Source organism: Nomascus leucogenys, chromosome 2, assembly GCF_006542625.1.
Source record: "Nomascus leucogenys isolate Asia chromosome 2, Asia_NLE_v1, whole genome shotgun sequence".
Lineage (NCBI taxonomy): Eukaryota > Metazoa > Chordata > Mammalia > Primates > Hylobatidae > Nomascus > Nomascus leucogenys.
In genome coordinates, this window is record NC_044382.1 from 42,543,920 (window position 1) to 42,568,936 (window position 25,017).

A 25,017-nucleotide genomic window follows, 5' to 3' on the forward strand; every position below is an offset into this window, starting at 1 on the left:
TAAAACGAAATAATGGAGGAGGTTTATTAGATGGGGAAGGGGTAAGTGATCAAGACAAAGTATAAGGATCTTTTCAAAATCCATCTCTAAACATCAATAAACTGCCTCAGAAAATCTCTCACTAGGAATTATACACACACCCATTTGATACAACATGGATAATAAATCTTAACCACCAGTCTAAATCTCTCTTCCCACCTCCCATCCAACATACTTTAACATGGAGATGGTTAAGCAAGCTGCCCATAGCTCTTCTTTGAATTTTCCCTATAGCCCCATTACCTTTATTTTCTAAACAGAAAAACTGATTTAGATAGAAAGAACAGGTTATTTTTGTTTTTGCAAAGTTTATTACAGACTTACAAATTCAATGACAAAAATCAGTAATATTTAAAATGTTAAATGGGAGGGGTGTTTTAAAAATGCTTCCTTCTTTCAATCATAAATACTACAGAGCTCTAAATAAATCTTCCTTATAAGCATTGCTGCAGTCTACTGACAATCTTAAAAATGTTTATAAAACGATACCTGCATCAAAACTGCTGTAATACAAAATAGTATTAGCCATTGTCCCACCCCCTCATCACCTGAACTGTTTTGGCTACGGCAACCTGAAAACTAATTATCTTAAACCCAAGAGAAGCCAACATCCTCTTAGTGCTCACTGAACCTTCTTCTGCCAGGACAAGTGTGCTTTTTTAAAAAATACACTTCTAAAACAACCAGTGATGTTGCTACAAAATACCTTACAAAATGCCTTTTAAGTAAAAAGATATAGGAAGGAACTGATTCTCAGAAATTGGTAGGAATGTCCAATCTTTCGGCTTCCCTAGGCCACAGGGAAGTATAATTATCTTGGGCCACACATAAAATACACTAACACTAACGATAGCTGATGAGCTAAAAAAAAAAAAAAAAAAAAAAAAAAAAAAGAAAGAAAGAAAAAAAACCAACTCGCAAAACAATCCCATGATGTTTTAAGAAAATTTACCAATTTGGGTTGGGCCGTATTCAAAGCTGTCCTGGACCACATGCAGCCCACGGGTGCCGGCTGGACAAGCTTGAATAGAGTCTTTTTTTTCCTTAAAAAAAAAAAAAAAAAAAAAAAAACAAGTGCTCTTAACATTTATCCTTTAGGGTTAATATGTAGTTTTGAGTTTTTCTACATTTCTGGCAAGGGCACATGATTTTTCACCATTCTTTTTTTTTTTTTTTTTTTTTGAGACGCAGTATCGCTCGTTGCCCAGGCTGCAGTACAATGGCATGATCTTGGCTCAGTGCAACCTCCGCCTCCTGGGTTTGAGCGATTCTCCTATCTTCAGCCTCCCAAGTAGCTGGGATTACAGGCACACGCCACCACACCCGGCTAATTTTTGTATTTTTAGTAGAGACAGGGTTTCACCATGTCGGCCAGGCTTGTCTTGAACTCCTGACCTTAGGTGATCCACCTGCCTCAGCCTACCAAAATGTGGGATTACAGGCATGAGCCACTGTGCCTCGCTCACCATTCGTTTCTAATTAGAATGAGTTTGCATGTCTTGTATATGTAATTCAGAGGTTGGTAAAAGTGTGCACCACAGTGACAATGATGCAAAGTCAGTCTGTGATTTAAAATTTTTTCAAAAAAGAAGAAGACAAAAGAAAATAAAAAATTGTAAATTCACAAAGTGGATAATCAAAGATTGATACACCGAGGTCAGGCAACATAAGAATTACTCTGAATCAAAAAACTAGTGGAAATGTAAAAGATAGTAACGATTTTAAGATTTGAGTTCTTATGTTCTAAGTACTGTTCTAAATACTGTATTTGTATTACCCTTCAATTAATCTTCCCTCAAATCCTTCCTATGAAGTAGACTTTTCCTTTACAGGTCAGGAAAGTGAGGCATAGAGTGGTTAAGCAACTTGTCTAAGCTATGAGGCCCATGACTCAAACGCAGGCAGGCCAACTCCAGAGCCAAAACAAAACAAAACAAAACAAAAAAAGACACATTAAGCAGGTTTTGAGGTTTATTAAAATAAAGAATTAGCAAACAATATGCAAAAACAAAGTTCTTAAGAGTTATGGCTTTGAAAAGCACAATATAGTAAAACCTAATACATTTTTATAAGTATGAAAATAACAGAATTGAAGCATGTTGCTAGAATTTCAGCTTCTACAACATAAACAGAAGCAAAACAAATACAAATAAGCAGCAGACCTACAGTGCAGCCATCAGCTTGGTCTTCATTATCTGCATATGAAATATCTTTTTAAGAAAATGTGGGCAGGTAGATACAAACATTCTATTTCCATGATTACAATCCTCTTCAATTTTAAAATAAGTGAATTTCAAAATACAACTTACGCCAACCACGTTAAAAAAAAATCACTTGCCTGACCATTATCTTCTAGAGTTCCTATAGTTAAAATACTTTATGAATAAATCAATGCAACATCATCTTCAATGATATTAGATGGGAAAATCTGACCCTAAAAGATTTTTTTTTTTTTTTTTTCCCCACAAAGAACTTGGGATTCTTTGGCCTTTCTGGAGTTTTGTTATAGCTAACACCAGTCTGTATTAATTAAGAAGGCACCACTAATGAGGGGCGGAAAAATCTACCTGTACACAAAATTCTGTACTTTAACAGCATCTTCAAATAAACCTTTAAAGAATAATGGTTTATGATCATTTTAAGAATTTTAAGAACTGAGTTATTTGGACAAGAACCATACAAACCTTTTTCACTCTGCCATGAATGATCGAAGAATCCTGCTCTAGGACTGGATCTTTTCAGAGAAAATAACTTATCGCCTGTTTTGCTGCAATTGCTACTAGTAATTATTATATAGCATGTGCTCTTTAAAACAGAAATAAAAATTGACGTGTGAAATCCCTTTCATTGGTTTTGGTAAACCATCCAATTTTGGGCTGTCATTTCAATTATAATACAGTTGTATTTTAGGAGATAAGATAATCTAATATAACAAAGCCTTGATAAATATTGTCACTCTGTAATCAGGACATACTAAACTGCAATTCAGCTAATTCCAAAGAACTTTCCAGGTTTCTGTCCAGCAGGTAGAATTCTTTGTTTACGCAGAAGAAATGCCTTCAATTCTCACATTCGATTTATGCATCTTGTGTGAGAAGAAAAGCTCCTAAGAATCTTACTTATATCAATGAGAAAAATGCTGCTGCTCTGGGAGACCTGAGATTACTCCCCAAAAATCTGCCCTAATAATATCTGATACCACCTATAAACCACCACTTAGGAAAACTCTCTCCATAAAAATCACCAAACACTTCTAAAACCACCAGGCTACCTACTACCCTAAGATACTTGCTCATCTAGCTGAACAATATAACGATGACACACATTTATATTCATACCCAAGAGATTAGGTGAGGATTTAACTAGTAAGACGAAGAAGGGATCTGACATTCTTTAAAGTTAAAATATAAGTCCAAAATATAAGTCATCACAAAAGGCTGAACTCAGTAATTATCAAAAAATTCTTCCTTCTTCATGAAGTAAAAAGGATATTTATACATTTTAAGTGGCAAAGGTGATAATGATCCAAAGTACTATTAAGCAACTGACTAGAAAAAGTATAAAGAAATAGATCTAAATTGGTACATCAGATGTTCTCTATCACAGAAGTACAGCACTTTGATAGGTACTATCAAACTTTTTAGCGTTTCTCTGCTGTTGGAAGAATTTCATTTTTCGTATAAACTTTCTCTTCCAACAAAATACTACCACACAGGGGAAGGAACTGTTCCCCAAAGGTACCCTCAGGTAATATGGAAGGTTTTTAACATGAACTCCAGTTCTAATCTTGACAACAGATTTCAGGTATGAGTACTTAATGATCACTTCACATCCTGAAGGATATCTTACTCTCAAATGTTATGAAAGGTATAAAATAGCTACATCCTCTATCTGTGCCATTAGATGTGGCTTGTTGAACTGTCTAGTACTCTTACTCTGGATTTCACCTCAGAAACCCAACCAATTCTATTTTTTTTTTATATAGCAACAATACAATGTGAAAAATTATTTATATTCTGACACACGTATTTGACATTTTGATTGACGTCTTCCTTAAATTTCCTCTTAAAAAAAGGGTTAGTTTTAGCAGATCAATAACGTGCCTACTAGTTTACATTTCATGTCAGCCAGACAATACTGACCAGACCAATACTGACCAGACCATAAAGATGATGTAGAGATGTTAAACAAATGCATCTCTTATATCTTGCTTTTTGTCAATCAATATCTTTTTGTTGCTTTAATTCATTACTGAGATTTCATTCTATTCTGCTTTTTGCATTACCAAACTGGTTGCAATTTTATTATTCCCAGATTCTGTCTTTTCAGCCAGCATAAATATATTGTACATGCTATGTGATTATTCTAGTGGTGCTAGAATTTTACTATAAAACATTCTGTAGATTAAATTAAAACACATAACCGTAATTTGCTAAAATAGTTTCTTTCAGAGGTACTTTCACTAGCCAGTTTTTAAAAATCTTACTAGCAAATTTTATTTCCTATACATAGATATACGAAAATCCTTAGGGACTGTAAGAATAGCTGGACTGAATAAAGTTTTCATTTAAAGTCCAAGGGTGTGGAGTTGACAACTTTTAGGAGATACAACAGGCTTATAGTTCTCTGTCAAACTCTTAGTTGTTAATAGCTTTAGTACTGTCATTCATGAGACACAACTCCTAAGAGAAAACAAAGAAAAGGCCAATCACGTAAGATCTTGTTAAGACTGTGACATAATGACCCCAAATAAAAACAATTTTTAATTAACTCACAGTAGAAAACACCAATAAAACAACTCTCTAATTTCCACTAGTTTACTGCAGCCCAATGAAGTTGATTACATACATCCGTCATTCAATTGGAGTAATTTTTTTCTACAAATTTGTTCCAGAGATCATGCCATAAGCCTGGTAAGTAAAAGAATGATGAAAATGCCAAAGTTCTATCAAGTAAGCAAATATTCTCTTTCGTGTGGCCGACAGAACTCTGGAAGAAACAGAATGCATGTCACGTAATACTTACATTTAAGGCTCAGGTGACTGTCAGAAAGTATTTCTTTTACCCAGCAAAGAACTGTGAGCTGAAACACAAATGGCAGTTCATCTGAAAGAACTAAAACCATCCACTGGCTGCACATTGAAAAAGCAATAAATAATGACACAGAAAACAAAAGAAATTGCATAATTCTTTCCTCAAAAATGCTTTTTTTTTTCTTCACAAGAGCAGAAAGGACAAAGTGGAAAGTCAAACCAAACTAACATTTTAAACAGAAGAATGATATGACTCCATATACTTTCAAAAGGCACCAGAAAATAAAGCTTTCACTGACAGGTAAATTAGGTCATTTTTTTTTTCCAAAATAATTTCTTCATTCTCATGTCGTAACTAAGTGTCCATTTGACAGCTCCCGAGAAAAAAACTGGTTCAAAGTCCTTTATCCAAAGCCAAAAACATAATTGATTAAATGGATATTTTAGAGTTTTCGTTCATGTCTTTTCTTTCTAAAGATTGTGTTTTGGGAGACTAGCTTCCACATAAGTACTTAAAAAATGGAAAAAGAGCATCATCGATAAATGAGAGAAGAGTCTATATTCGTTGATGGGTGTTTCGTTTTGTTTTTTGAGATGGAGTCTTGCTCTGTCGCCCAGGCTGGAGTGCAGTGGTGCGATCTCAGCTCACCACAACCTCTGCCTCGCAGGTTCAAGTGATTCTTCTGCCTCAGCCTCCCGAGTAGCTGGGACTACAGGCACGCACCACCATGCCTGGCTAATTTTTGTATTTTTAGTAGACACAGGGTTTCACCATATTGGCCAGGCTGGTCTCGAACTCCTGACATCGTGATCTGCCTATCTCAGCCTCCCAAAGTGCTGGGATTACAGGCGTGAGCCACTGTGCCCAGCCAAGTGTTTTAAAATCAGCTATCCCGACATCCACTGCTGATTCATTTAGTATCAAATCAGTAGCCTCATCCTTGGGGCCCAACTGAAGAGCCTCCTACGGCTCCAGTGCATAGGTCCTTGCATAGGGAGGCTGATGCAACTAAGAGCAATGGGATTAACTACATGATTCTCCAGCACTGATAACATCCATAAAACTGTAGGGAATTAAAAAGGCACCTTAAGTTGGAGCTATAGAATAACAGTCTTATAACCTAGGTTGAAAGTAAAACAAAAGCCAGAAAAAAGCATAACTTCCTACAAATGTAATCTATAAATAGCAGTGTTTTTTAATACAAAAAAGGTACCAAGGACGTAAGGATAAGCATTTAAGTCCAAGTCACTTGAGTGTATTTTATCAAAGGTTATGCTAAAAACTGTCACCCATAAAAGTGCAAAATAAAAGATTAATGCATGTCAAAAATAGAGTTCTTGCAACATTGTCCATAAGCAGCAAACATAGTTGAACAAGGCTGTGCATGCACTGTCACTAGCTATAAAGTAATGCTTATGACAGATTGAGTAAATGACGTATACTTGAGATCAGTTATTCGCAATAATTTTTTTAAAAAAGGAAATGCTTTACAAAAGATATATAGCATGAAGTCACATTACACTGAAGAACACTTATCTGTATTAAATGTAAATTTTATGTCATCTAGGAAACTATCATTTTGCTTTTACTGAACACTACCAGTTACAGCAGTGCATAGTGTTCCTTCAAATAAAATTTTATAGTTTCTTTTAAGCCCCTACCACACACTTTTGCAAAACAATGAATTGTACTTTTTTTTTTTTTTAAGTTGGTGGGACAAAGAAACTGATAAAAGTACAGCTTCTGGAAGATCGAGAGTAAGAGGGAAAACTTACTCTTCACTGTATATACCCTCTTATAAGCTACTATAACTTTTCATCATGTGATGCATTTTCAAATAAATTTAATAAAAAATTGTTAGGGCAATAAAGTAAAAGCATGTTCCAGTTTAAGATCAATGCCAAATTTCTGAACTGGGGCATAATACTTACTCTGCATCTTTTACAACACTTCTGAGAGTTAATCACATGAACATGAATACAAACAAATGTAGATTCATCACAAAATACAAATGTATTGGTCACAATTATGTAGAAAAAAATAAGCTGTAATATCTGTTTTCAATGTAAGCTCACAGTATCTGTACTCAAAGTTTCTCTAAAATTAAAAGAAGTCCACTAACAATATAATTGAAAAGAATACTTCTGCATTATGAAACAGAAGATATGGGGTTCAGAGGGGAGCCCATCTGAGTAAGGACTTTATCCAGCCACTGAAGAGGCCCATGAAGATGAATCTCAATCCAACATGGGGTGCTGGTTACATCCTGCCGGTGATATTCGGCTCCCCAACCCTATGAAAATGAACAGATATCATCACAAATCCCTCTTTAAACTGTCAACCACTCTAAACCAATTTTACCATAACAAAAAGATAGCTTTTAACAGTAGAGATATGTAGAATTTACGTAAAGAGAATAACTATCACAAAACCAGTCTTAGTATTCACCATGAAATTAAATGCAAGACAACAGCTACATTATTTAAAGATTCATGAATTCTAAAGTAATATATAATTCCCTTAAAAGAAACCCTTGGAGCCAGTTATAGTTCATTTTTTTTAATCTTAGAAAGGTAACACAGTACAGTATCTCATAATTAAAACAAATATTTCTGATCTGAGATACATTCTCCCTTAATGGGATAAATGCAAAATAGAAAGTCACCACTAGGACACCACAGTAATAATTACTGTAGACAAAATATATTGAAGAATGCAAAAAATGTGGGTAAAATATAAAGGAGAAACAGTGTATTTACATAGCCCCAAAGAATCTGCCTCCAAATATTTATAAATACCATTTTCTCTTAATTTCTTTGTAAGACTTAATGAATATTTAAAGGAAAAATTTTAACAGTATTATAAGATATATAATGTGCAGATGTAAAATTTATGAATAGCACAAAGAATAAAAGAAGGTAATTAAAACTCTTCAACAGCAAGGTTTTCGTATTTTACATTTGAAAAACAGTACAATATTAACTCTAGGTAGATTGGGGTATGTTAAAGATAACGTGGTAATTCCTGGAGAAACCACTAAAAAATGTAAAGAGATGTTACTTAAATGCTAATAAAGGAATCATATATAAAAAATAAAAATCACAAATAGCCTCATGTATGATCATGTCAGGGTTTCTTTTTTTTTTTTTTTTTTTTTTTGAGACAGAGTTTCTCTCTTGTTGCCCAGGCTGGAGTGCAATGGTGCAATCTCAGCTAACTGCAACCTCCGCCTCCCAGGTTCAAACGATTCTCCTGTCTCAGCCTCGCAAGTAGCTGGGATTACAGGCACCCACCACCACGCCTGGCTAATTTTTGTATTTTTTAGTAGGGACAGGGTTTCACCATGTTGGCCAGGCTGGTCTCAAACTCCTGATCTCAGGTGATCCGCCTGCCTTGGCCTCCCAAAGTGCTGGGATTACAGGTGTGAGCCACCGCACCCGGCCCAGGTTTTTTTTTTTTTAACCAAAATTTTTTTATTTTCAAGTTGTTTATCAGATAAGGCATCGTAGATATTGATCAATACATGCATGTACAATTTAATGTGGCAGTCACATAGTGATTATCCTTTAATGTGGGAAATTACTGGGATGAACTGAGCTGAAACCTTTAGCCTAAAACTCCAGATAAAAATTAAAATAGAAATTTTTCACTTTTATTTTCCTGGATTTATCAAGTTCTCTGGTTTACTGCTTATGGTAGTCCTGGCCCAGGAAAACTGGGTGGGGGAGGGAGGGCGGTCAGGGGAGTGAAGAAGATTGGAGAGTGGAGATTAAAATAAATATGCAAAAGTCACATTACTGTACAAGAAGGGAGAAATGCCTTCAGGGTAACCAGTAAACTAATGTATACAATAGATCTACAGCAAAGTATCATGAAAACACTGGACTGGGGCTGAATATCAAAAAGAAAAAAACCCATGCACAGCGTGTGACAGGTGCTCTTCTTGTGCTAAATTCTTAAGAATCATGTAGATATAGTACAGATTGCTTAAATACATGACTAAAATTCTTTTCAAATTTTAAGCACAAATCTTTGGAATGTCAATACAGTCAGGTGAAGAGAGTAGATGAAAAACTTGAAAAGTTCCTTTGAACTTTGCAAATCCTTAATATTAAGGTTGGTGGAAAAGTAATTGTGGCTTTTGCCATTACTTTTAATAACAATACTTAGCTAGAAATGAAATAATTTTAGTATTCTAAAGAATTCTGCCAAGTCACCCTAATGAAATCTAGTAATAATAATCAAAACTGTTGAAGCTAAGAGACTCAAATAGCAATTTTAATATTAAATGCTGATATGGTTTGGCTGTGTCCTCACCCAAATCTCATCTTAAATTGTAGCTCCCATAATTCCCACATGTTGTGGGAAGGACCCAGTGGGAGATAACTGAATCATGGGGGCAGTTTCCCCCATACTGTTCTCATAGTAGTGAATAAAGTCTCATAAGATCTGATAATTTTATAAGAGGTTTCCCCTTTCATTTGGCTCTCATTCTCTTGCCTGCCGCCATGTAAGACACGACTTTGCTCCTCCTTCGCCTTCCGCCATGATTGTGAGGCTTCCCCAGCCACGTGGAACTGTGAGTTCATTAAACCTCTTTTTCTTCATAAATTACCCAGTCTTGAGTATGTCTATTAGCAGCATGAAAATGGACTAATACAAATGCTTTCTAGAAATTTAGTCTTTTAACTAAAATTCCTTGTAATCTCAGCCCCTATTCAATATCAAAATCAATATCAATCATGTATTTTATAATGTCTAGATTACAAAATGAAATCTTAGATCTATTATGTAGTTAAAATTACAAATTCAATAATTTTATTTAAAAACCTGTTAAATCAGGCCAAAAGCAATTATCAACTTTCATTTAACAAATAATTTTTAAAAATTATAACCTAAAGTCATAATATACATATTTATAGTGACTCAAATTATGTTAGAGGTCACAACTCACCTTGACAAAACTCATCCGAATGGTACACATTTTGGTGAGCTCATATACTGCCTCAAACCCATGGTTGACAGACTGAGCCAGAAGCTGAGCAAACTCCTGATTGTTAAAAATTTTGAGGCTGCAGCTGCTGGGAATCTTACACACAGTAGTGGGATGAAAGCCATGATGAAAGTTGCAGTTCCTACTCTGTACAAATATGCTGCTGTCACTGAGGCATTCCGCATACACCTCCCCACCAACATAGTACAGATGAACACCTTAAAAAGACAAACATCACAAGAGTCAGCTTAAAGAGTCATTATAATGAAATCAAATAGACTGTATGGTGCAACAAAAGTACCCATTAATCCACAGCAAACTTCCAACAGTCTTTAGACAGAAGTTACCACTAGATGGCCTTCTGCTGCCAAAGATAATCAAGAGGTTAATGTCTGCCTGCATCTACAAGAGTGAAGCCTCAAGTGGGCAGCATATTAAGTTATCCATTTTTAGGTTGTTCTCTTTTTCCTTTTCCAACAATCATTTATCATCTCTATGAGAGAAAGAGAGGGCTAAAAAAAAAACCCAAATCATCTTTTGATGAGTCTTTTCAAATAAATGCTCAGTGCTATCAACTATCATAAACAGTCATTTGACAGACTTTTGCACTCTTTGTGCTAACAAAGAGGAGAGCAACACTAAAAAAAAACCAAAGTTACATATATAATTTCAGGCCACAAGAAGAGCTTTGAAATGGCAGATTTATCTTACTTAAAATTTTTTTGTGTTTAAAAATATGTATGTTCCTTTGCAAGATGTGAGGGCAAAGAAAAGAAATACTTTAAAAACATATAAATATGTGGAAATAGTTTTAACATTAAATATTCAAATTATATAACTAAAGCTAGTCACCTAGTATTTTCTCAACATATCTCTCCACCACCCCAAAACTAACCCATGAAAGAAAAGGTCCTAGAACTATATGCTGGGGAAAAAGAAAAAACTGATTCTAGAATTTCGAAACTCACAAAATAGATTTCCCTTAAATTACTTCTACTGTGATGGAAGAAAAAAAAATCAATGCCTAGAAGTGAGGCACTTCACTGAAAAAACTAAGGCAAGTTGGCAGTAAACTCAAAAGACAATGAAAACTTTGTTTCGCAACTTATTTTTGACCACAGGATTTTTTTGAATCACTTCTATAAGAAATCCTATCACAATTATATTTATTTACCTTTTATTCCTATTTTGGACCAAGATGCCGTCAAGTTAAAGAAGCAAAACGCAGCAAGGGGTAAAAACAAAACGTCTCAAGAAACAGGCAATACACTTTACCTGGGATGGGTTTCCTTCCTGACCACTTGATGCATGAGACTTTGACATTTTATTGCAGTATGAAAAGGGCCCGGTTTGTTATGGCAACTATCTTGCAGGATGAATTATTAATAAAACCTTATTGCCTAAATTTAAAAGATGGGAGCAGTGGTGGTGAAGCCACTGGAACATCATTCACACTAGATTTCCCATTTCTAATTCCGCTCCTCTCACATCATGGTAACACTTACAAGTCATCTCAACCCAAAATACTCCACAAATACCTTAATTATAAAATTCTAACCCTTCACCAGCATTCATACACAATATCCCATAAATATGTGTCATATATTTATAATGAGGCACTCTTCTAGCTACTGGGGATACTGTTGTGAACAAAGCAAGTTCCTGTACAGCTTATGTTCCAGTCAGGGTAACACTCAAAAACAAAAAAACAAAGTGGTAGTATGATTTCAGGTCCTTAGCACTGGGAAGAAACACTAAGCAGGACAAAAAAATGAGGAAAGATCATGTCTTTATTTGATTAATACATTCTTCAATATCGGCAACTTAAGGCAGAGGGCATGTGTCAAACTTCTTTGTAAGTTTCTAGCACCTTTCACAATGCATGGTTCATGGCAAGTACAACAAATGATTGAATTCGATTAAATGTAGGAAAATGACAAGATTACCTTTTCCAATGTGTCGCCTAGTGTTTTCAATTGTCGAATTACGATTAACATTTGACAACAAACCCAAGCAGAATCTACTTTTGTTATTTGAAGGATCTGTGAATCCATCTACTAACACACTAGTAGAAGATGCGTGAAAAGCTTCTCCAACACGATTGTTTAATTCATAGTAGACTATTGAACACCAATGTTTAGGCTCTTCATAGGCAACAGGCTGAACATCTGTGAACAAACCAGAAAGAGAGTTTAATAAATATCAGAAACTCAGATTGTCCATGTGTTTATCTTTTAACCCAACCCAAGTATTATATGAAAAAGAAAATTTTCAGATATTTCACAAGTCTCACTGTCCTTCCTAGCTGTGAATCTATATCCGAAAACAGGCACTACAAATCGACTTGAATATGACAATTTAAAAAATTATAGAAATACCAGGATCAGCAATAGTCGTAGCTTGCTCAGGCTATAAAATACCATAAGGCTGAGTGGCTTAAACAACATAAATTTATTTCTCACAGGTCTGGGGGCTGGGAAGTCCAAGATCAAGGTGCCAGAAGATTTGGTAACTAGTGAGGACCTGCTTCCTGGCTTGCAGACAGCTGCTTTCTCACTGTGTGCTCATATGGCCCCTCCTCAGTGCATGCTCTTGGAGAAAGATGTTTCTTTTCCTCTTCTTTAAGGGAACTAATCTCATTATGACAATCCCACTCTCAAGCCTAATTATTTCCATTTTCAAATACCATCACACCGGTAGTTAGGACTTCAACATATGAATTTTAGGGAGATTCAATATGGTCCATTAGCATTCCACCCCAGCAACCCAAAATTCACATCCTTCTTACATGTAAAATACACACATATATTCTATCCCAACAGCCCCCGAAGTCTTAACTCATTTCCGCATCAACTCTAATGTTGTAAGCCCAGTATCATCCAAATATCATCTACATATGATATATGAGACTTGAGGCAAAATTCCTCTCCAGCTGCAAACCTATGAAACCAGGTAAGTTATGTGCTTATGGTGGGACAGACACAGGATAGACGTTCCCATTCAAAAATGGAAAAACAAAAAATAAGGGAGTGATGATGGGTCAAGGAAGTTGAAAACTTAGCAAAGCAAATTCCATTAGGCCTTAAGGCTGGAGAATAAACCTCTTTGGTTTGATGTTCTACCCTCCCAACCCTCTGGGTGGAGTGAGAGGGTGCCCAGGCCTTGGTTCAATACATGAATTTTGGGAGGACACAATTCAGAACATAGCAGCAACAACACATTTTTAATTGTTTTTCTAACATAAACTAATTCAGGTTTAAATTTGAGACAAAAAATTCTTTTTCAGAGACCTGAAGGATTTAACTATAATCAGTATCTGTAAAATTATTTTAAACAAAAAAGTTAAACTAAAAAACTAAGTGAGACTCAGCAAATTAGGAATAGAGGGGAACTTCCTCAGCTTGATACAGAACATCTACAGCTAACATCATACTTCATGGTAGGAAACTAGAAGGTTTTCTGCTAAGATCAAAAACAAAGCAAAGATGCCTCCTCTCCCACTTTTCAACATCATACTGGAAGTCCTTGCTAATGCCATAAATAAATAAAAGGTACACAGATAGGAAAGGAGGAAATTGTCTTTGTTTGCAAATTACATGATTGTCTATGTAAAAATAAGAAAGAGCAGACCAAAAAATTCCTGGAACTAGTAAGCATTATAGCAAGGTTGCAGGATACAAGGTTAATATGCAAAAGTTGATTGCTCTCCTATACAGCAACAATAAACAAACGAAATTTAAAATTAAAAAATTATAATTTACATTAGCATCCCCCAAAATTAAATACTTAGGCATAAATATAAAAAAATAGGAACATGCTCTATGAGGAAGACTACAAAACTCTGATGAAAGAAATCAAAGAACTAAATAAATGGAGAAATACTGCACATTCAAGAATAAGACTCAATATCGTCAAGATAGCAGTGCTTCCCAGCTTAATCTATAGAGTAATAATACCAATCAAAATCCCTGCAAGCTATTTTTTGGATATAGACAAAATGATTCTGTACTTTATATGGAGAGGTAAAAGACTCAAAATAGCCAACACAATATCAAAGGAGAAGAACAAAGTCAGAGGATAGACACCACTTGACTTTAAGACTTACTATAAAGATACAGTAATCAAGATCATGATAAAATAAAAGAACAGACAAACAGATCAAAGGAGCAGAACAGAGTTTAGAAATAGACCCAAGTAAATACAGTCAACTGGTCTTTGACAAAGGAGCAAAGACAATACAATGGAAGAAAAAAAAAATAATCTTTTCAAAAAATGATACAGGAAACAACTGGACAGCTACATCAAAAAAGTAAATCTAGACTAGACCTTACACTCTTCACAAAATTGACCCAAGATGGATTACAGACCTAAATGTAAAATGCAAAACTATAAAACTCCTAGAAAATAATATAGGAGAAAATCTAGATGACTTTTGGTATGATGATGCCTTTTTTTAGGTACAATTCATGAAAGAAATAATTGATAAGCTGGCCTTCATTAAAATTTAAAACTTTTGCTCTAAAAAAGACACTGTCTAGAGAATGAGGAGACAAGCCACAGATTAGGAAAAAAAAAATCTGAAAAAGTTCTATCCGATAAAAGACTATAATTCAAAATATACAAAGAACTCAAAAACAATCTGATTAAAGTATGGCAAAAGATATGAATAGGGAGCCCACCACAGACTTACAGATTGGTCAAGTAAGCATGTGAAAAAATATTCAACATGTTATGTCATTAAGGAATTGCAAATTAAAACAACAATGAGATACTACTACACACCTATTAGAATGGCCAAAATCCAAAACAATGACAACATCAAGTATTGGTAAGAATGAGGAGCATGAGGAATTCTCATTCATAGTTGGGAATGCAAAATGATACAGCCATTTTAGAAGGCACTTTGGCCGTTTCTTACAAACTTAAACATACTCTTACCATAAAATTTAGCAATCATGCTTCTTGTTATTCAAATGAGATGAAAACTATATCCACATAAAAAATCTTCACATGAATGTTTATACCAGCTTTACTCATAATTGCTCAAACTTAGAAGCAACCAAAAGGTTCTTCAGCAGGTGAACAGATAAACAAACTGGTACAACCAAGACAATGAAATAGTATTTGGTGCTGTGATGGTTAGTATTGAGTGTCAAACTGACTGGACTGAAGGATGCAAAGTATTGTTTCTTGGGTGTGTCTGTGGGTGTGTTGCCAAAGGAGATTAACATTTGAGTCAGTGGACTGGGAGAGGCAGGCCCACCCTCAATCTTGGTAGGCACCATCTAATCAGCTGCCAGCGTGGCTAGAATAAAGCAGGCAGGCAGAAGATGGAAGAGCAGACTTGCTGAGTCTTCCGGCCTTCATCTTTCTCCTGTGCTGGATGCTTCCTGTCCTCAAACATCAGACTCAAATTCTTCAGCTTCTGGACTCCTGGACTTACACCAGTGGTTTGCCAGGGTCTCTTGAGCCTTTGGCCACAGACTGAAGGCTGCACTGTCGGCTTCCCTACTTTTGAGGTTTTGGGCTTGGACTGATCCACTCCTGGCTTCCTTGTTCCTCAACTTGCAGATGGCCTATCGTGGGACTTTAATTTGTGATCATATGAGTCAATTCTCCTTAATAAACTCCCTTTCATATATATTACATACATCCTATTAGTTCTGTCCCTCTAGAGAACCCTAATAGAGATGCTAAAAAGAAATGAGCTATCAAGCCATAAGAAGACAAGGAGAAACTTAAATGCATATTACTAAGTGAAGGAAGCCAGTCTGAAAAAGCTACATACTGTATGATTCTAACTACAACACTTTGCAAAAGGCAAAACTATGACAGTAAAAAGATCAGTGGTTGCAAGGGGTTGTGGGGAAGGAAAGGTGAACAGGCAGAGCGCAGAGAATTTTTAAGAGGTAAAAAATGATTCTGTATCATATCATAAGGGTGGATACATGTGTTAAAACCCCACAGAACATACAAAACCAAGAATGAACCCCACTGGATAATATCATGTGTCAATGGAAGCTCACTGACTATAACAAATGTACCACTCTGGTGAGAGATGCTGATAACGGAGGAGGCTATGCCTGTGTGGGAGAAGAGAGTATGTGAGAACTTTCTGTACCTTCCACTTAATTTTGCTGTGAACCAAAAACTGAACTAAAAAATAAACTCTATTTATAAAGAAAAACAAAAAAACAACTAAATGAACATTATCTTTGGGTAAATAGAGGTATATGTTTAAATTTTACATGCCAGAACTGCCTACAGAAAAAGGTTTATATGCAATATAAAATACTGGCCAAACTCATTAATATAAAAGTCAGTAACTCATAATTGACACAAAGCATAGAAGAGATACGTGAAAGCTCTACATCCCAGCACCTTTCCTGGAGCTGAAATCAAGCAAAGAAATCATGGACCCTCAATTCTCTTTCAAAAAAGGCAGGAATATGGCCGGTTGCGGTGGCTCACACCTGTAATCCCAGCACTTTGGGAGGCCAAGGTGGGCAGATCATCTGAGATCAGGAGTTCGAGACCAACCTGGCCAACATGGTGCAACCCCGTCTCTATTAAAAATACAAAAATTAGCCGGGTGTGGTGGCGCATGCATATGATAATCCCAGCTATTCGGAGGCTGAGGCAGGAGAATTGTGAGCCGAGATTGTGCTGCTGCATTCAACCCTGGGTGGCAGAGTGAGATTCCATCTCAAAAAAAAAAAGGGCAGGAATAAAATAACACCAAGGAAAACGTAAGAGTAATCACATGGTCTATGTAGGCAATTTAAAATAATTGGTTAACTTTTTTTTTTTTGAGATGGAATCTCGCTTTGTCATCCATGATTGAGCACAGTGGCATGATCTCGGCTCACTGCAACCTCCACCTCCCAGGTTCAAGTGATTCTCCAGCCTCAGCATCCCGAGCAGGTGGGATTACAAGCACCCACCAGCATGCCTGGCTAATTTTTATATTTTAGTAGAGATGGGATTTCACTATGTTGGCCAGGCTGGTCTCGAACTCCTGAGCCTCAGGTGATCTGCCTGCCTCGGCCTCCCAAAGTGCTGAATTACAGGAGTGAGCCACTGTGCCCAGCCAACTTTTTTAACAGAATAGTTTAAGTTTTAAAACTCAGTTCTGAGTTTTATATGGCAAAGAATTCAGATGAGAAGAAAGAGAGGAAAATAAATCAATTCTGAGTATTCAATGGCAAAGAATGCAGATGAGAAGGAAGAGAGGAAAATAAACCAATGTAAGCCCAAAGAAGTCTTAAGAGCTCAGATTTTAAAGTTTATACAAAGTTTATACATGTAGAGGCCCACAACCAAAGACAGGTACAAATGAGTCACATGAAGTTATAAGAATAGCATCAGGAAGATTAGAGCTAAGAACAAGCAGAAGCTTACAGAAAAAAAAAAAATGCTAGGCAAAACTAAAAAGGCAATTTTGGTTAAAAGGAAAAGAAGAACCAGAAAAGCACTGCCTCTGCTCAAGGCAGAAGACATTGTTGCTAACAGGTGGTTCCAGACATTGCCGTTTAACTTTGATTTTCTTTTTGTCACTTCTTTGTCAAAAAGAAAGGAGAAAATACACATAATCTGACTGAAATGAGAAGAAATTCTAGTGAAAAAGGTATCTACAAGGGTGAGAAAATGTATCAAGTTCCTCTAAAGGGGCTCAGTTGTTTGGCTGAGACAAATTACATTCCAATGGACATCTAACACATAACACTATTAAATGGCACTATGACCTCTGGAAAATCAGGAGAAAAGAAAAGGAGAAGGTTAAGTGGAGTAAATACAGTCCGTATTTTCAAAAGGAGAATGAAGTGGAGTAAATACAGTCCATATTTTCAAAAGGAGAATAATAATACTATTTATTGTATATGGCCTAATGTTGTGTGCTAAGATCATTACATGTATTGTCTAATTTAATCAACATATTAATAATTCCAGCATATCTTCCCTATTTATTTTGTAAATGGGGAACCTCAGGCTTAGAGATTTAAAAACTACCTATATGGCAAAGCAAGTAAGTAGAGAAACAGGAATTCAAATCCAGAAATTCATGTTCCATTTTTATGGTAAATGAAGGTAGATTTTATGAATTATAGGCAAATTAATATAATGAGATTTCTTGATAAATTCTAGACATTATACAAACATTAACAAAACTATTAGGGGTCTGGAAATTTAATTGCTCTTAGGAATACAGAGCACTCAATATAACACACATTCAGTATTATCACAAACATAGAAAACACAAAAAAACACATTGTTTTAAGAAACGTATAAAATAGCAGTACACATTTCTAAACTTGCGACAAACTAAGGAGGTTAAGGTCTCAAACCAAAGTGGCATTAAACCACAATGACACCATAAAGATATACAATTTTTCATTTGTCAATTATCAAAAAAAAAAAGATAGACAAAAAAAATACAGAACAACCCACAATGAGATATCTCTTCATACCCATTAAAATGGTCAATATCTAAAAAATAGAAAACAAGTGCTGGTGAGGATGTGAAGAATATGGAATCCGTGTGCACTGTTGCTGAGAATATAAAATGGTACATCCACTGTGGAAAACAGTATGGCTGTTCCTCAAAAAAGTATAAATATAATTACCATGTAATCCAATAATTGTACTTCTGGTATATACTCAAAAGAAATAAAAGCAGGATCTCGAAGAGATATGTGTATGCCCATGTCCACAGCAGTATTATTCACAATAGCCAAAAAGTGAAAGCAATCCAAGTGTCTATCAATGGATGAATAGATAAACAAAATTTGGTACATACATACAATGGAATATTACTCAACTTTAAAAAGAAATGAAATTCTGACATTGCTACAATATGGATGAGCCCTGACAAAAAATAAGCCAGTCACACACACACAAAAAAACAAATATTGTATGATTCCATTTATATGAAGTACTTAGAGTGGTCAAAATCGTAGAGATTAGAAAGCAGAGTGGTGGTTGCCAAGGGCTGGGGGGAAAGGGAGAATAGGAAATTTTTATTTAATAGGTATAGTTTCAATATTACAAGGCGAAAAGAGCTATAGAAATGGATGGTGGTGATGGTCACACATTATAAATGCATTTAATGCCACTGAACTGTACACTTAAAAATAGTTAAGATGGCAAACCTTATGTTATATATAGTTTGCCATAATAAAAAAAAAAAAAAAAAAAAAAAAAAAACAGGGCCAGCCTGGGCAACACGGTAAGACTCCATCTCAGCAACAACAAAAAATTGGCCAAGCATGGTGATGCATGCCTGTAGTCCCAGCTACTAAGGATGCTAAAGCACTTCAGCCCAGGAATCTGAGGCTCCAGCGAGCTATGATCACGCCACTGCACTCCAGTCTGGACATGACAGAGCAAGACTCTGTCTCTAAAATAAATAAATAATTTAAAAATTAAAAATAAAACAAAACAACAAAAAAATAGGGGGAAAAACCTTTATAGGAAAGCTTTAGTAATCAAGACTATGAGGTATAGATATGTAAGTCAACAGAGTCCTGAAATAAACCCTGGCATTTACAGTCAATTGATTTCTGACAAAGATGGTAATTCAACAAAGAAATGATACTCTTTTCAACAAATGGTAAAGCCAACTGGATTTCTATGTGCAAAAAACTTAATGTAGACATTTACCATATACCACATACAAACTTAACTCAGAAGGAACCACTGACCTAATGTAAGAGCTAAAACTATAGAACTTCTAAAATAAAACATAAAATAATATTTTCATGACCTTGGGATAGACAAAAATTTCTTGAATCCAACACCAAAAGCATAATCTAGAAATGAAAGAACTGACAAAATGGATTTAATCAAAATTTAAAGCTATTACCCTCAAAAAGACATCATTAAGAAAATGAAAAGAAATCCACAGACTGAGAAAAAATATTTGCAAATCATATATCTGATAAAGGATTCATATCCAGGATATACAAAAAATTCTTACAACTCAATAAGACAACCCAATGGGCAAAAGATTTAAAATAAACACATCAAAGAAGATACATAAATGGCCAACAAGTACATTTAAAAAATGCTCATCATTACTCATTAGAGAAATGGAAATTAAAACCACAATAAGCACTTTACACCCACTAGAATGGCTATAATTAAAAAGCCAGACAATAACAGGTGTTAGGAGGATGTAGAGAAAATAGAACCCTCATACTTTGCTGGTGAGAATGTAAAATGGTACTGCCACTTCAGAGAAGTTTTATAGTTTTCTTAAGTAGTTAAACTTACCATGTTATTCAGCAATTGCACTCCTAGATATCTATCCAAGAGAAATAAAACAATATCCACAAAAAGACTTACATGCGATATTTTTTGTTTGTTTTTTTGAGACGGAGCCTCGCTCTACTGCTCAGACTGGAGTGCAGTGGCACTCCATTCTCGGCTTACTGCAACCTCGCCTCCTGGGTTCAAGTGATTCTCCTGTCTCAGCCTTTCGAGTAGCTGGGATGACAGGCATCCGCCACCACACCCAGCTAATTTTTAATTTTTATTGTATTTTTAGTACAGACGGGGTTTCACCATATTGGCCAGGCTGGTTTTGAACTCCGGATCTCAAGTGATCCACCCGCCTTGGCCTCCCAAAGTGCTAGGATTACAGGCGTGAGCCACTGTGCCCAGCCGCAAATGTTTATAATAATCAAAATACGGAAACAATTCAAATGCCCACTGACTGGTGAATAAATGTGATATATTCATATAAAGGAGTACTGTTAAGCAATAAAAAGCAACAAACTATTGATACATGCTACAACATGGATGAACCTTGAAAACATGCTAAGTGAAAGAAGACTACATTATTACATGATTCCAGTTATATAAAATGTTCAGAAAAGATAAAATCTACAGGTACAGAAAACAGATTAGAGGGGATGTGGAGCTGAGGATAGGAGTGAGGACAGACTGCAAATATGCAGAGAAACCTTTTTAAAGAGTTATGGAAATGTTCTAAACCTAGACTGTGGTGCAAAACTTGGTGTATTTACCAAAATCTTTGAATCATACACTTAAAACAAAAAAACTTTATAGCATATAAATTATACCTCAATAAAGTAGCCAATAAGTTAAAAACAACTACTACTACAAAATAAATGAAGTGGGTACTTCTCTTACCTCTGCTGGATATACTGGGCATAATCTGAGGAATCATATTATTGCTTGTATCCATAGGCTGGGAATTATCTTGAACCATCTGATCATCAGGTGGCATATAGGCAGGAGGAGGCGTATCAGCTAAGAGGAAAAAAATAATAGTTAAAATCTTCATTCTGCTCAAAATTATTACTCTAAAAGCTTTAGAAAATTCTTAAGATTACCGGCAAGCTTCATTACTGAACATCACACACAAAAAAATGTAGGATACTATCCTAGGGCAAGGGAAAAGGAGAACAGACAGCACACCTAATAGCAATTGAAAACCAACTACAAATCCACGTTTATTTAGCCCAGATCCCTGGTAATCCAGGATACAAGGATCAGTCCTAAAATTCACTAAAACAGAATTCAAGGTTGAGAATTTTGCCTTTATTTTTATGTGTTCAGAGAAACTGCAGCTATTATATATCAATCTGAAGGACAGATTATCCTCATTTGGGTATATATATACTACAGAGACAAATTATTAAGATCAGCACATACTGTATACTGTCATTTAAAACTGGAAAGTAAAACTATGTCCCTTCAAAATTTGCCATCAACACTAACAGCAATTGTCTAACGCTTGTGCAACATCTAAACATGGCTGTTGCGTCCTATTAAATGGTTAGGTAATTCACTTAGGAAACTAAATGTTAACTAGAAAATCTTTTGAGTTTCAACACTCATAGTTGAAAATTTTGCAAAAGCTACAGCTATACTTTTTTGTCTCAGTAACTATAAATAAGAACCGAATTTGTCTTTCATCCCAATGTTTTGTATAGGATGTATTTTGAGACAGAACTACAATCAGCACTGAATCTAAGACAAACTATGAAAATTTGTTTTTGAGCAAATTCCTAATAGCAAGTTAAACAGCTGGCACTTAATTTCTCTTCAAAAGAAAAAACTATACCAATTGATATTTTGCTGCAGTAGAGAAATCACAAAGAATATACTATAGGTCCTCGAATAATGTTTTGTTCAGCATCATTTTGTTATGACGCTGATGAGAAAAAAAATCCATTCCCAGCCAGGGCCACGTCTGTGTGAGTCTGAACATTCTCCCCATGTTTGTTTGAGTTTTCTCTGGTTACCCGAGTTTGCTCTCACTTCCCAAAGATGTGCACATTCGATGAACTGGCACGCATGTCTAAACGGTCCCAGTGTGAGTGCAGGGGTGTGAGTGCACTCTGTGATTTAATTACGTCTCATTCAGGATTGGTTTCCACCTTGTGCCCTGAGTTGCTGGAATGGGCTCTGGCTATCCATGATCGTGAATTAGAATAATTAAGTAAATAACAGTCTTACTTGTTTTTATTGCTCTTCCTTAAATATACGCACAGCTCATATTTATTTCAATGTTTAGTATTAGAAGACTTTTGGGTCTTTATGTATAAATTTATGATATTTTTGTGACCAGAAATACACCACAAGAACTTAACTCTTGTTTATATCAACTAGCCTATGATAAAACTGGCTTTGTAATATGCTGTTTCAGTTAAAGTCATAGTTTCCAAGAAGTTATCAATGACATTAAGTGAGGACTTACTGTACTTACATATGACTCTGCCTGACAACAGCAGGTGTTCAAATATTTCTTGACAGTGACATAATGATATGTCCATACATGACATGCCAATTACAAAATTTAGGAACTTTACAAAATCTACTTATCTTTCTGCAGTGAAATCAGTTCATCAGTTATCTAACTAAAGATAACCAGGATTCATTTTAACTTCTAAAGTCTTAAATAATTTGAAAAGCCACACAGTAAAGTTGAAAGAACACAGACTTTAGAGTTAGACAAACCTGGGTCTGAACCTCTAGTTCTTAGCCCTACCCTACGTAAGGTACTTAAAAGTTTAAAATTTACTTTAGAATTTATTTTTCCATCTGTAAAACAGGAATATCTATCTCACATAGTCATTCTGAAGATTAAATTTAATGCCATAGCTTTTGTCACAGTATCAGTTATATAGAAGACAATAAATGGTACTGTCATAAAATATAAGAAAATATTTAAGTCAAATAGGGCTACTTCCATTTTTTAAACACATGGTACTTGGCAAAATAAAATCTAAACTCTTCTGGAAATCAAACAATTACCTAAAGAATAAAGAGTCAGAAACAGCTATACCTTGGCATGTAACAGTTCACCCAGAGGGCCCACAGTAACAACAATTGTGATTCTTAGGATTTTTTTTTTTTTTTGGTATCAACAAAATAAAGTCTTACCTGGGAGCTGAAATGGACTTCCTGGTCCAGAACTTGCTGGGGAGTTGGGGTATGTGCTGCTAGCAGGAGAAGGGGGATAAGGGCTGTTTGGAGATAAGGGAAAAGGAGTGTTGTTGGGCTGGTGGAAAGAATCTGGAAACGTGGCATTTTGTGGCATGTGTGGTTCATTGTGGCTCAGGTTCCTAAACTGAACCAGAAGACTGTGTTGTGGATTGAATTCATTATGACGAGGCACTAATACTGGAGGTAAGACTGAAAAACAAAAATCAAAAGTCATTTGTCAGGAATGACTAAACAAATGCCCCATCCACACTAAGGGGTTGGTAGAAAGGATTCATGTAAGACTGTAAACCTATTAAAACAATTTACTTTTAGAAAGGGCTGTTTTATAGAGCCCTGAATCTCTATTTACATAATAACAATCCAAAACTCTGTAAGCATTTAGCCTGCATAAGGTACCCTAGAAGACAGAAAATCCAGAGAAAGATACCACTCCTATTCTATGAGATAAAGGATATTAAAAAACAACCATAAAACAGAGAATTTAACACAATAGGAGTTAAACAGAGGTGAGTGCTCCCAGCTAGAAGAGAATCAAACAAAATACTGTAAGAAAAAAACATACCTGACTGAACCTTAAAGATACAGGAGGATTTCACATGGGAGTACTAGGACTGGGAAGAAGTAGAAGGGGAAGGTGGCAGAGGAGATGAGAAAGTCAGTTGGCCTACGCACTGAACAAGGAGTTAAGACTACAGAGTGAAGTTGGAACCTGTTATGTGAATGCCCTAAAAACTTCCAAATTTCCAATTATGAACACTTAGATCTTTCTTAGTTTGAAAGATCTCATGTTTTACGTTGTTCAGTACAGTTTTCCATACTGAAAATGGTAATATTCTCTAGGTAAAAGCCTTCCAATCAAAATCAGTCTTCTAAATATGACCATAATGAAAATATATACAACAAAGTCTAAACATTTTTAACAGATAAATTTTTAAGAGATAAACTTTATTCAAATATTCGCTTTCTCTAAAGACCCAAGTGACCAATCACATTCAAATCTCTGATTACCTTTCCCTACAGGAAACTGAAACAAACCTGATTCTTCAAACATTTACACCTCATCTCATTAACAATTGTCCTGTATCTGTCAATGTAATTTCACTTAGAAAAATCTCAACTTGATTCTGATATCATTCAGCATCAACAAAATGAGTTTGTTTTTAAGCTACCTAAGTCACACTTCACCTCCCTAAAGTAGGGATGTACACAACGATCCAGTGTTTCTGTTAAGTCAGTATTTGTGCTATTTTTGTCTATTGTTTCATTTCGTTCTACTGCATTAGTATACTAAATATGTGGTTAACATCTGACTACAATTGTTTTGTTCTACTGTGTGTTAACAACTGCTATTCCCCTTACAGAACAATGAGGCAGCTGCCATTGGAGAGAAGGGCATTAGGCAGCAAGAATTTCTACATTTAGCAGGCTAGCAATCTGAGAGACTTAGTGAAATAACTACTCAGGAATTCAGTTCA

The 25,017-nt window shown here is 35.5% G+C and overlaps 1 protein-coding gene across 4 annotated transcripts in view; it reads right to left on the reverse strand.

Moving 5' to 3' along the window:
• Window positions 1–1,997: 1,997 nt before the first annotated feature.
• Window positions 1,998–25,017, reverse strand: part of SMAD5 (SMAD family member 5) — a 49,734-nt gene continuing 26,714 nt past the window's right edge. For 2 of the 4 annotated variants that reach the window (XM_030828822.1, XM_030828813.1), the window contains 5 exons: window positions 23,480–23,731; window positions 21,221–21,340; window positions 12,013–12,234; window positions 10,028–10,284; window positions 6,586–7,366 (listed from right to left, as the gene is read on the reverse strand). In XM_030828822.1, coding sequence (XP_030684682.1) covers window positions 7,223–7,366; window positions 10,028–10,284; window positions 12,013–12,234; window positions 21,221–21,340; window positions 23,480–23,731 — 995 coding nt within the window. In that variant the 3' untranslated portion in view covers window positions 6,586–7,222. Of the gene's footprint in view, window positions 7,367–10,027; window positions 10,285–12,012; window positions 12,235–21,220; window positions 21,341–23,479; window positions 23,732–25,017 lie in introns of all 4 variants that reach the window. The other 2 variants (XM_030828801.1, XM_030828806.1) reach the window with 2 other exon arrangements.